Source organism: Lycium ferocissimum, chromosome 6, assembly GCF_029784015.1.
Source record: "Lycium ferocissimum isolate CSIRO_LF1 chromosome 6, AGI_CSIRO_Lferr_CH_V1, whole genome shotgun sequence".
NCBI lineage: Eukaryota > Viridiplantae > Streptophyta > Magnoliopsida > Solanales > Solanaceae > Lycium > Lycium ferocissimum.
Genome location: NC_081347.1, coordinates 22,639,191 through 22,652,815, shown reverse-complemented (window position 1 = coordinate 22,652,815; position 13,625 = coordinate 22,639,191). Strand labels below are relative to the sequence as shown.

The following is a 13,625-nucleotide window of genomic DNA, read 5'->3' as shown; positions in this document are numbered from 1 at the left end:
CTAACCGAGTTGAGTCGAGCCGGCTCAATAGAGCCCAAGCTTTAACTGAGTTGTGCCAAGTCGAGCTAAATGTAGGCTTGGGGCTCGGCTCTTTTCCCCAAGCCTAGTAATAGGGATTATTATAGACTTTAAGCTCGGGAGGCAAATTATATATTTTGCCATAGAAAAACAAAATTATTTCGAAGAGTTTAAAAATAAAAATAAAAATAAAAAAATAAAAGAAGAAGAAGATGCAGTATAACGAGCTATCCGTCTAAGTGGTATACTACTCCATTAACTATCTAACTTCTATGCCACATAATCAAATTGTAAAAAGGGTTTTAAGTTTTATGAGCTGATGTTTAGAAAATATTGACTCAATAAGGTGTAAAAACCAATTTTAGGTACATATCTACACTAAACAGGAATTAATAGCCTAAACAAGATCTGTTAGAGTGAGTTAATTAAATTACTCACTAAACGAATAAAAGAAATTCCTTATCTCTCCCTCTTTTTCCCAAGGAAATCAGCCTGATAGGCTATCAATTATTCTCAGACAATTGGGGAAACAGATTAACTGTTTTAAACGTTACTCTAGAAGAGTACAGTTGTCCAAGAAATTAAATCATAAACGTGGGAAAATTCTAATGTGAAGTTTAGATTCTTAAACGTGTCATTGTCTTGCGCAACTTTCTAAAACCTCTTTTCTCAATTTGCTGGCAAACCATAGACTTCCCATTTTCCTCGCGACAACTTCGTAGCACCATGCACGTACATTTAAAGCTTTCTCTTAATATAAAAAAAAAAAAAAAAAAAAAAAAAAATCACACAAAAAAAAACACAAAAAACTAAAAAGACTCCATGCATCACTAGATCACTCTCACACTATCAAACAAGAATAATAGAAGCCACTTATTTTTTAATAAATAAAACACTCATCTCTCTCCTCATGTTGAAAAAATAAGCATTTCATTTAGTGGGGTTTGAGATTTTTGGACATATTTATAATATATTGAAAGCTTCTCATTTTTTGTTTGAAAATCATTCTTAGGGTTCTTCACAAAGATTATATTACATGAAGGATCCTTGAGAGTTTTTTTCTTGTGGAGTGATGCAATGTTCTTTTTGGCTTGATTTTTTAGATTTCCTTTTTTGGGTTTTTCAAAAAGGAATATTTTGATTTTTCTCTCCTTCCCGTTAAAGATTAACAAAACACAATGTCAATCAGGGGAGTGACACCCTAACCTTGTTAGGGTCTTCGGTATCTTGATTGATACTGTGTTTGTTTCACTACCAAAAAATTGAAGAAAAAAAAAAAACAAAAGCAAAAAACAACGAATTAGTTATAAATTTGTTTGCTAATATGTCGATAAATTGCTCGTAGCTAACAGAATTTTTTGATAGATGTTGCTAATCTGTCGCTACGATTAGCGATGAATTTTGTTGTTTAGCTACACATTTATTTCCGTCGCTAATTCCTGTTGTTTTTAGTAGTGAATTTACACAAACATGTAAATAGATCCTCTCCGGATTCTTTTTCTTGGGATATGAAAGGGAATGAAGAGCCTATCGATGAGTGGAATTGTCAAGTTGTTGGAAATTTGGACTCAAAAACAATGCCTATAGATACTACTCAAGAAATTGAGGAAAATGGTGTAAATGGAAGTTTTTCCAACAATAATAAGTGTAGCATTGCCCAACGCCGGGCAGAAAAATGTGGTTTCAATGCTTCTAACATTAGTACTCCGGCAATGTCGCCGCCACCGGCTAGGGAAACATTTCTGACAATACCTCCGGGATTAACTCCGGCAGCATTGCTTGACTCTCCTGTTATGCTCCCAAATTCACAGGTAATAGTTTACTCTCTCTTTCAATATTTCTCTTTTTTAACAAATTCTTCATTTTGAATGTTCTCATAAATTTAATTTTGTGATGTTATTTTATATAGGCTTAATACATAGTCAGTGATGGATTTAAGTTAAGGTGAATGGGAAATATTTCTAAATCTGAAAATTTGCAACTTTTGAGTTGCACCTTTTCACTTAACTCTACCCAATGGCTATAAAATTCTGGCCAGTCCATCAGATTTTCCTTATGAAAATTTTGTTCATCTTCTTCTTTCTTTTATCACTTCAAATAATTTTTTGTGTGATCCTGCCGTCTGTTGCGTCGTCGCTCATCAGGATTTGAGGTACCGCTATGCTGGTGAGTTAATTCGTTCTATCCTGGGAGGATATATTCCATAATCTCGGGTACATTGAGGGGAATAATTTCATTAAGGACACGCTGTGAGCGTTCGGTTCTTCGGTTCGGTTTTCTCATACATCGGTTCGGCTATTTCGGGTTCGGTGTTTTGAACGTGGACACCAAACACCGAACCAAACTAGTTCGGTTCGGTTCTTTCGGTTTCGGTTTTTTGAAGTTTGGTTCGGTTCGGTTTCGGTTTTTTCAATTCGGTGTTTTCAATTCGATGAACGCAAATTAAACCGTAGCGGCGAAGCAAAGACAAGCCAGCATTGCACAGCGTAGCTGAAACAGTGGAAGGCACGGACATTGTAAGCAACAAATGGCTCGCCATTCACGCCTCTTACATAATTGAACACCTAAGGTCTTTCACTATGCAAATAAATCAAGACAATCAAACAAACTTCCGGACTTATATTTAAGCTTGCTAAATTATGATGCAAATACAATCTCATATCATACAAGATCGACAAACTACTTCTACTCAAGCTTAGTAGAACAATTCTAAATTAAGATTCATATCAAAGATCTAAACATTCTAACACCGAATTTCAATAGAAACAATTGTAAAGCATTAAAGTTCGATTCTTGACAAACATTTCAACCTCGATAGTGACACGAGGACAAGGTAGTGGAACATCACAGCATAAATTAACTGATCAAAACACCAAACCCAAATTGGAAAATGACAAGAATTCCCTAGTGATTAAAAGTAAAAGAAAGAACAATATAATTAGCTCTTTGTTCAGTTAAAAGGAGAATAATCACAAGGATTTTGATTAAAGTAAACCCCTAGTCAAAACTAACTCATCCTACTGAAAAAACCCACAGATCAAAATCTATCCATATTTTAGTTTCATCAAATTTAGCTAAAAAGAAAGTACCTTTATATCCGATAAAATCAAGAAATGCAACCCCAAATCCTTGGATCCACCAAAGAGAGACCAACAACCCAAAAATAGCAAGAAAATGAAAGATCAAGACAAAGATCGTCGACAACAGAGCCTAGTCAGTACCAATCACACACACGCGTGAGAGTCGATGGCATCTGTGGGTTCTTTGAACCAAAGCTGCAACTCAATCACACAAAGTGTGAGAGTCAGCTTCAATCATGGCATAGGAATGCTCTTTAAAGAAGGCAGGAAACTGATGATCAGCAACACATTCAAAATGAACCAGATTATCCTAGGAAAACAGCAACCACAAACAACCAAACGAGCAACAGCAGCAGAGAGAAATACTTACCATGTGAAGTCGTCGAAATTTTGGAAGAAAGCGATCGCCGCCGTTGTGAACAATGAGCAATCGCCGCCGTTGAGCCGTGAACAAATGAAGTGCGACAGAGAGAGAACCGAGAACTCGAAATGAAATACTGAAATTAGGGATACGTTAAGTCTGATGATTGAATATTGATACAAAAGAAAAGTGGGCTTGGGTTATTTTCTTTTGGGCTTAAATTTAATAGGCATGGGTTTGGAGTTGGACTATTTAATATAATTTTGGGCTGATACATAATATTTCGGTTTAAACCGAAAACCCGAAAACCCGAATACTAAACCCCGAACCCCGAACCGAATCCCGAAATTTTTAAAAATTGGAACCGAACCCGAACCGAAAACCCGAAAACCCGAACACCGAAAAACCGAATTAATTCGGTTCGGTCCGGTTTTTCGGGTTTCGGTAAAAATGCCCAGCCCTAGCTGTGAATTCAGTGGGCTCGAATTTATTTGCCTTTCTTTCCACATTCTGTTTTAGGTTGTTTTCTCTTTTTCCAAATTCTGTTTTAGATTATTTTCCGAATACAGAATTACAACATGTTAGCCCTTAAACTTGTCAGGATATTCGATTTTGACACTCGAACTAAGCCTTGTCCCAATTGAACACCTCAATTCCTAATAAAATGTTTCAATTAGATACTTTTGGTTCAAATTTCGAAACTTCTTTTGCCTGTTCTATTAGGTAGTTAAGTTAATCACATAATACGAATTCGCCTCAATAAGTCCTAAAACTCCACACATTTTCTACTTGAGGTTGATGCATATAATTATAGGAGTTTCAATAATTCCTAATAAAGTGTTTCAATTTTATGTGGTTAACTTAACTACCTAATAGACGAATCAAAATGAAATTTTTTTTTCCAAAATTTGAATCGAAAGTGTCTAATTGGACCACTTATGAGGAGTTGAGATGTTCAATTGAAATAGGGCTTAGTTCGAATGTCCAAATAAAATATCTTAACAAGTTGAGGTTGTTCAAAGAGAAGCATGTTAAGCGATAGTTGATAATTAACCAAAATTGAATTTTAATAAGAGTACATTCAAGAAATACACTAGTTACAACTCAAAATAATTTTATACTATTAGGTCATCTAAAAACTAAATACAGATATAATTGTCCATAAAAAGTGAAATAAGTAAACTGATTGTAAATGATTATACTATTAGGTCTTATTCAAATTTGCAATTAGGTTTATTGTAAATGATTAATTACTATTATTTTAGAAATATGAGTTTTCAACTGAATTTACCATTATAAGAAAAATTGTTGGACTTTAAAGAATAAGAAAAAAAAAATCAATAAATTTAGATAAGCCAAAAAGAACAAATAAGAAAAAAGTTATTTTACGTTTTAATGTATAATTTTTATTTTTATTTTGTTGTTAATTTTTTAGTATTACTGTTACTTTAAAGTTATCCTTTTTAATTGAATTTACTATATGACAATATTCAATCGTTATTTTTGACTAGATTCTTTTTTTGATTATTTTACTTTTATGATACTATTATTTTAAGATTATGAGTTTCAATTAGTTTACTGTTATTAGCAAAAGATGTAGAGATTTTGAAGGAGAAAAAATGTATACGAAAAGAAGAAAGAAAAAATAACAACTAAGAGAAATTTAATCTAAAATGTCATATGGAAGCTATTTTTAGTTTATTTTCTAGTGATCACACACTACACATGAAGTGAGGTCATTCTTCATGTCTCTTGGCACTGCATGGGATTTTACATATGAATGTTATAGTTCAAAAAGGCAAGAGCAACATCACCATAATTTAAATATTAAACTAATAAAGCATGAATAGTTTAGGGAAATTTTGAAGTATTAACTCTTATTTAAGTTTTACAAGTTGGGCCTTATAGGGAAAAGCAAATGTCAATTTGGAAGATGCTCATATGAAGAAGTAGTTGAAATTATTCTGGTAAGTCGTTCTTATTAAAAACTAATTGAAGATGTGATAGTGCAGAAGCGAGTTACTAATTAGAGCCAATATTCTTTTTCTAATATTTTTTAACTTTTCCACCCGATGTATCTAGTACCTAAGTTGAGGCCCGACTAATTGAATTCGCGTTAGAAAATATCACTTAAAAATAAAGTGCTCCCTTCGAAAGGTGTAGTCTTGTTACTGTTTATTTCGCAGATTGAAATGCTAATTTACTTTGGCGGAGTTTAAAAAAGAAAGAAAAGAGATTCACAAATAGTAAATAAAGCAACTGACAAGTGATAAGTTGAAATATAAAATAATGAATAAAGAAATAAAAAGGTATTTTTCCATACCTTCCTCTTGAATTGTAATGTAACTAGAGAGGTATTGGGAGTTTCAACGGGCAACGTTGGTGGACATCGAGGGAATTGGTAGTGGAATGGAGCGGTCCAACGGAAAGTGGAAGCCAAGAAGACTACTTATATAAAGTTGGTGGAGAGCAGAGACGATGAGGAAAAAAGGGAAAATCGGGAGAGGGTTAATTTAAGGCAGCGAAATTAGCGGTTAAAGCGGCTAAAACGACAGCACTTGAACACTTGTATGAAGAACTTCAGGACAATGGCAGAGATAAGAAGTTGTATAGGCTCGCAAAGGCCAAAAAAATGAGGGCTCGAGACCTAGACCAAGTGAAGTGCATCAAAGTCGACGAAGGCAAAGTATTGGTGGAAAAGACACACATTAGACGAAGATGGCAGACATACTTCCATAAACTCTTGAATGAAGAGGGGGCCAAGAATATTACACTGGGCAATTTAGAGCACTTTTAGAGTCGTTGAGATTTTGGATATTGTAGGGATATCAAGTTTGAAGGAGGTTAAGGAGATTATTTGTAAGATGAGAAGGGAGAGGGATTGTAAGATGAGAAGGGAGAGGGAGACCAGGCCAGATGAGATCCGGTGAAATTTGGGAAGAACGCAATTAAAGCATGTATGAAGTGGCTAACGGGATTGTTTAACATCATTTTAGGATGTCAAAAATGCCCGAAGAATGGACACGGAATACAATGATCCTTTTATACAAGAACAGGGGTGATATTCCGAATTGTAACAATTATAGGGGTATGAAGCTACTAAGCCATACTATGAAAGTTTGGGAGATAGTGGTGGAAATGAGGATGAGGAGGTGTGTGTTTATTACTAAGTACCAATTTGGGATTCAAGTCTGGGTCTTTGACTACAAAAGTCATTGATGGAGCAAAGATAGCGAGAGGAAAAGGGACCTACATATGGTGTCCACTTACCTAGAAAAAGCATACGACAAAGTCCCTAGGGGAGTACTGTGGAGATATTTGGAGGCTAGAAGTGTACTTGTAGCTTATATTAGGGCGATTAAGGACGTGTATGATGGAGCGAACGCCCGAGTTAGTACAGCGAAAGGAGACTTAGAGCACTTCCCAATCGTGATCGGGTTGCACTAGGATCAACTCTTAGCCAATCTCTGTTTGCCTTGGTGATGGAGGATCTAACACAACATATCCAAGGAGAGGTGTCATAGCATATGTTATTTACAGATAACATAGTTTGGATTGAAAAGACATGTGGAAGAGTTAATGATAGGCAGGAGGTTTGGACACAACCAGGAGTCTAAAGGGTTCTTGTTGAGCAAGTCTAAGACAAATACATGGACCGCAAGTATAGTGACATAACTCACGTGGCAGATATGAAAGTAAGGATTGATACACAAGTCATCTCCAAGAGACTAAGTTTCAAGTATCTGGGGCCAGTAATTCAAGAAAATAGGGAGATTGACAATGATGTTACACATTGTATTGGAGTGGGGTGGAGTAAATGAAAGCTCTCATCTGATGTCTTATGTGATAAGAATGTGCCACCAAGCAAGTAAGTATACAAAGTGGTGGTCAGACCAATTATGTTGTATGGGGCAGAACATTGCCCCGTTAAGAACTCTCATGTCTAAAACATGAAAGTAGCAAAAATGAGAATGTTGAGATGGATGTGTGCGTATACTAGGAAAGATGGGATTAGGAACAAAGATATCTAGGATAAGGTAGGAATGACCTCTGTGGTGGACAAGATGAGGGAGGCGAGGTTGAGATGGTTTGGGCATGTGAAGAGGAGATGCACATATACCCTATTGAAGAAGTGTGAGAGGTTAAGTATGGTGAGTATGAGGAGAAGTAGAAATAGGCCGAAGATGTATAGGGGAGAGGTGATTAGTTGACACACCTGCAGCTTACTGAGGACATGACCCTAGATAGGAAGATATGGAGGTCGAGGATTAGAGAAAGGTTAGTAGGGAGTCGAGCGTTGTCTAGTTCCCTTATCAATATTGTCATTACTACTCTTCAATTATCTTATTTTTTTGATTTTATTAATACCTATTGTTTTCTTAGCTTCGGTTATTGTATTATTTGTAGGGGTGTCAATGGTTTTTAAAAAAAACTAACTTAACCGATCGAACCAATTTTTAAGTTTCCTTTAATAAAATCGATGATTTTTATATAAATTTATAACCATACTGAATAATTAGGTAGATTTTTAGTTTTATAAATAAACCGAAAAAATACTGAACCGTACCGAATAGATTAATATGTGCAAAATAGATCTTATATATTGAGTTTAAAAATATTAAAATTTTCGCCTTGGGCCCAAGGTGATGCAAACGATTACAAGTCTGCAACATAATTAACACCCAAAGTCCCAACTGTAAAACCTATTGAAATTAAATTAGTTCTAGTATCTCGAATAGTAACTAATAAGCTACAAGATATTCCAATGATTTTGGGTAGCAAATATACGAGGTGTTATATATCTTTCCTCTCATATGATTTAAATTCTTCTTATTAGATACTTAATCTTAGTAAAGTCAGTTCTCAAGTCCCATCTTAATTGATTTCTTCTCGCTCATGCAATCTATTTTAATCTTTATTTAACATTATTTTACACTACCGTAAAATAGTGGAATGAATCTGTATTCTTGTCGTCTTTCATGTTTTCTTGATTCATCAAATTTTAAATAAAAATGTCTAGAGACTTTTGCCAAAGTCCTACAGAATTATGCTTAGTATCGGGTCCTAACTTCTACTAGTGACTTTTACATGATGTTATTTCAAAAAATATCGAAAATTAACCAAATCGTACTGATACTGAAGAGAAATCGAAATGATGAGAAGGTTTCGAAAAATCTAATTTTGGTTACACAAAATGAAATAATTGAAAAATCGATAGGGTATAAATTTTATAAAATAACCATTCGAACCGTAACATTGACACCCCTATTATTTGTTGTAGCTATTATTCTCTTCTTCATTGTTTTTACCATAGCTACTTTATTACTGAATTTGCTTTATATACTTGATTTTTTATATGCTTTACTTGAGCCGATGGTCTATCTGAAATAGTCTCTCTACCTTCTCGAGAAGGAGTAAGGTTGGTGCACATCACCCTCCTTGTCTAGACCCCGCTTGAAAGATTACATTGATTATGTTGTTGTTGCTAGTATTTCATTCACTAGAATATCGTTTTGCAATTAGAAAGTAGAATAGCAGCTCATCTTACTATTTTTGTTCAATTTTATTTTCCTAATCTAATTAATTAGGTCCGTGAATAGTGGTGGAGTTTCAACAACTACTTACCTGGAACTCCAAGTTTCTTAAAAACTCTTCTCAATTGAACTTTATTATTTCCAACTAATTAATCTTTGCTGTTTTCTTGTTAATTAGGCACCACAATCTCCTACTACAGGAAGCTTTCATCAGTTCCCCACTATCATCAATCAAGAAAATTCAATGACTCCTCATTCCTCAAACACCCAATCTCAGGTATCTGCCAAAACCTTTATTTACCAATTGAATTATCTGTCATTTTATTTAATTGGTTCTTTATGGTTCTATGACTCTGTCTAACATGTGTAGGTAATGGAAGAAGTATTAGTAATTCCAACTGTAATGACTGTTCTATTGAACATTGTGTTGCTTGTGCTACATAGTGAAATTGACGGGTATAATAATCTTGGAGTACACTTTCAAGATAATTATATTAAAGTAACTGTCTATGATAATTACTCTATGCGTTTTAATTTATCTGGCGTAGTTTAACTGAGCATAAAGTTCTGAAAAAGAACGAAAGAGTTTTCGAACTCGTGACGCTAAACATGTCATGAGATTTCTGTAAGCATGTCATTTAGGGTAAAATGTAAAGATTAAATTTAAATTGCTTTCAAACACAAAAGTTTAAAGTTAAAATGTGTCGTTTCACTTCAAACGAACTAATAAGGAAATAGTATCACATAAATTGTATTGAGAGAAAAGTAAAACTTGCTATCTGAAAAATAAGGCAAACAATTTGATGTAGTAGGTCAATTTATGTTGATGGTGTAAGAAAAACTTATATAACCAGTACTCAAGTCGAAGGGAGCCTTGGAAAAACGGTAAAGTTGTCTCCGTGGGAGCTATAGGTCATAGGTTTCGAGTCGTGGAAGCAGCCACTAATGCTTGTATTAGGTTGGGTTGTCTACATCACACCCCTTAGGGTGCAGCCCTTCCCTGAATCCTATAAACGCGGATGCTTTGTGTACCGAACTGCCCTTTTTAACCGTTAATCAAGTTAAATCCATAATCTTGCTACTACTACATTGTTCAAACTTTAATATTTCCTCCAAATTAAATGCAGAATACAACAAGAGATCATTTTGAATTTCCAGCAGAATCTCCAAAAGTGACTGCCTTAAAGAACTGTTCAGATACACCTTCAGAAGGAAATAATCAACAAAAACTGGGCTGCATTGGCTTAACAAACACTACTCAGCTAGGAAATTGCTCCTTAAAATCACTACACCAATTTGAGCAAAGAGGTGCAACGAATCCAAATATTGTTACCTCAAACGGCTTGGATGATGGATACACTTGGAGAAAATATGGTCAGAAAACTGTCAAAGGGAGTGAATTTCCTAGGAGCTACTACAAATGTACTCAACAAAATTGCCTTGTTAAGAAAAAAGTCGAACGTTCTCCAGATGGACAGATCACAGAAATTATCTATAAAGGTGAACATAATCATCAGAAATCTCAACCTCCTCGACGTGCAACGACGAATTCAAATCCCTATGGTTTAGCAGAGATGACAGAAATGAATGAAAGAAATGGTGGATCAAGTATTTGGAGAAACGTGCAATTTGGAAGCAATATGGACTTTAGAACATCCTCAACATCTATTTTGGCAGAGGTTCCTGATTCGTTAATGTTAAACCATCAAAAGACAAATATGAATGTGTTTGAATCAGCTAGAACTAGTCCTGAGCCCTCTTCTACACTTGCTAGTCGTGATGATGAAGATGAAGATAGAGTTACTGAAGGGAGCACTTCCCTCGGTGATCATGTTGATGATTGTGAATTTGAGCATAAAAGGAGGTACCCTATTTTGATCTACCATTGTCCTTTTATATTTTCCTCCATTTTGAGATGGATTTAACTTATATACACAAACAATATTACGTAGAGGTAAGGTCTGCGTACATTCTACCCTCCCCAGGCCCCACTTTTTGGGATTACTGGGTATGTTATTGTACACAAATAATACTGCAAACATCAATTGTCTTTTTTTTAAAAAAAAAAAAAACTGGTAACTTTAAAACATCAATTGTCTTTTAACATGTTGTAACAGGTAATCAGCCTTATTTTTCAGGATATTAATCCTATTTTATATTGATGGTTGCCGATAGCTTCATTTAGGGGAACGTCAATGTATAGCAGTTAAAAAAAATCAACCGTCTGATCTTTTATCCACTGCCTAAGAATCATTTGTAACTTTCTATTGCTGCACCTTTAGTGGCAGTAAAGTAATATGGATCAAGTGCTTTAGGGAAGGGTTATAGTATACTTACACAAGCTACAAATTAAATCTTGATCTATCCTTTTTTTTTCTTTTTTCCTTAATGTGTGTGTTTTTGTTAGTTTTTCTTTTTGTTGCAAAATCGTTGCTTTGTTTCAGGAAGAGAGAATTTTACTCAGCTGAAGTGAGTTTATCGTCGAGGACAACAAGAGAACCAAAAGTAGTTGTCCAGATAGAGAGCCAGATTGATATTCTTGATGATGGCTATCGCTGGAGAAAATATGGCCAAAAAGTTGTGAAGGGAAATCCAAATCCCAGGTATCTATTTTTGGACATGGATATTTATGCTTAGCTTTAGTCCCGTCAGTTACTCATTCCGCCAGATTACTGTTAATGTTTTTCATAAAGATTTTACCAATAATTAACGTAAAATGAGATGATTCTATAAGTATTTGTTACACTATTAATGTATAGAACTTAAAACTCTTTTTTTTTCTTTTTTCTCCTTATATAGGAGCTACTACAAATGCACAAGTGCAGGATGCCCAGTAAGAAAACATGTGGAAAGGGCACCAGATAATCTAAAATCAGTCATCACAACATATGAAGGGAAACATAACCATGAAGTGCCATCAGTAAACAAGACAAATAGTGCTGCTAGTGTTACTGGAAATCAAGCTTCAGCCTCTACTGCAAATGGGCAATCTTCTATATTGGCATCTCCAAAAAGACATAAAGTTTCCAATCTTGGAATGCAAGTGCAAGATTTTAACTTCCAATTTGAAAGAAAACCCTTTGACTATGTAAGGCCAAGTTTTCTTGGAAGTCACCTTACTGACTTTAGATTTGGAGCTACTTCACCTCTCTATGACCTAAAATTCCCAACTAATTTACAGAGCCCTCTGTCCTACACTTCTTTTCTCTCTCGCCCATTTACTCCTTTGCAGATGCCTAATTTTCCGTTGTCATTATCTTTGCCAACCAATCTTCCTGTTGGCCCCAATATGGTGCCTTCTCTTGGTGGATTTCATTTTAATGATCACTCATTAACACCAAATGGTGTGTCATCCCATTCTTCTCTCGCAGTTGGGGATCAAAAACATTTTCACGAGAACAACAATAACAATAATGACAAAAATTCGAGACTGCTTAAAGACAATGAAGAGATGTATGATCATCAAAATGGAGTATCATCTACTGTATTATGCAGCCACATTATGGACAATTTTCCATCTTAGAAGAGTCGTGGAATTTTATTAATCTATTGCACCTCCAAAAGAGTCCAAGATACTAGTGTTCATTTGTTTTAGGCTCTCTAGAGAGAGATAACATGCCAACAAAAGGAAATGGAAGAGGGAGAGGGGGGTGAGAGTGATAGTGTGGTCCTGACCATATTTTATGCTAGATGATCTTTAGTTTCAGATCAATATTCTTTTTTTGACTTTTTGCATGGAGCTATCTGTAAAAAAAAATTTGCAGATTCAGGTTTTTGAGGAAGTTCTTGCCAGCTGAATGAGCAAATTCTGTAAACAAAGGATTATTTTGTCCTCTTTGCATCTTATTTTGTCTGAAATTACCACCCTCTTCTCCCCCTTTACCCTACTCACGACACCCTTTTCCCAAAAAGAAGAAAAGAAAAATGGTTTAAGAAAACGAAAGAATAAAGAAAGCTTACAATTCAATGTCTTACTAGTTTATCACAACAAGAAGTCAACAACAACATACCCGGTGCAATCGCACGAGTGGAGACTGGGGAGGGTAGGATGTACACAGACCTTACCCCAACCTCGTGGAAACGTTTTACTTGTTTATGTTATTTTTTAAAACAATGAAGGTGGTTATCAACCACTATTTTCAAGGATAAAGGAGATTTCAAGTATCAGGATCCAATTGCTTTAAACATGTTTTGTCATTGACTTTCATAGCAGGAAAAATAAATTTATAATGAAAAAACGAGAAAAGTAAAAGAGAAAATCGATAATTATCCCTGAGTACTAATTTTCAAAGAAACACTGAAAATTTATGAGGGTCCTTTTTGCCCCTCTAAACTCGTTTGAAATGATATTAATAGCCTTTTTCAGTTAATATCACGTACCAATCCTATTTTTCCACGTAATTTCCTTTTTTATATGATTCTTATTTTTTTCCAATCCTTAAAACAAGTCAGATTACAAAAATAAAATCCCTTCATCCTCCTCCTCCTTCTGTAGCCCATCACTCATCTATGAAGGTGATACTATCATAGATCAGAGTGGTGAGAAGGAGAAACAAAAGATAAGAAAAAAAAGAAAAATAATAATTAAAAAAAAGTGAAAGTAAAAGAAAAAACTAAAAGGATACAATTGGC

The 13,625-nt window shown here is 34.8% G+C and overlaps 1 protein-coding gene across 1 annotated transcript; it reads left to right on the top strand.

Annotated features, from left to right (window-relative positions):
* Positions 1-783: 783 nt before the first annotated feature.
* Positions 784-12,852, top strand: LOC132059512 (WRKY transcription factor SUSIBA2-like). Its single transcript, XM_059452137.1, has 5 exons — positions 784-1,829; positions 9,172-9,270; positions 10,121-10,857; positions 11,438-11,596; positions 11,793-12,852. Exons 1-5 carry the CDS (start codon positions 1,527-1,529, stop codon positions 12,514-12,516), a joined length of 2,022 nt encoding a protein of 673 aa, XP_059308120.1. The 5' UTR covers positions 784-1,526; the 3' UTR covers positions 12,517-12,852.
* Positions 12,853-13,625: the final 773 nt, after the last annotated feature.

What these genes read in the sequence shown, in the direction of transcription:
- LOC132059512 (XM_059452137.1), top strand. Translation starts at nt 1,527, where the DNA reads ATGAAAGGGAATGAAGAGCCTATCGATGAGTGGAATTGTCAAGTTGTT. An exon ending in TTATGCTCCCAAATTCACAG is followed by an intron (nt 1,830 to 9,171) that starts GTAATAGTTTAC and finishes CTTGTTAATTAG; the next exon opens with GCACCACAATCTCCTACTAC. An exon ending in GAATTTGAGCATAAAAGGAG is followed by an intron (nt 10,858 to 11,437) that starts GTACCCTATTTT and finishes GCTTTGTTTCAG; the next exon opens with GAAGAGAGAATTTTACTCAG.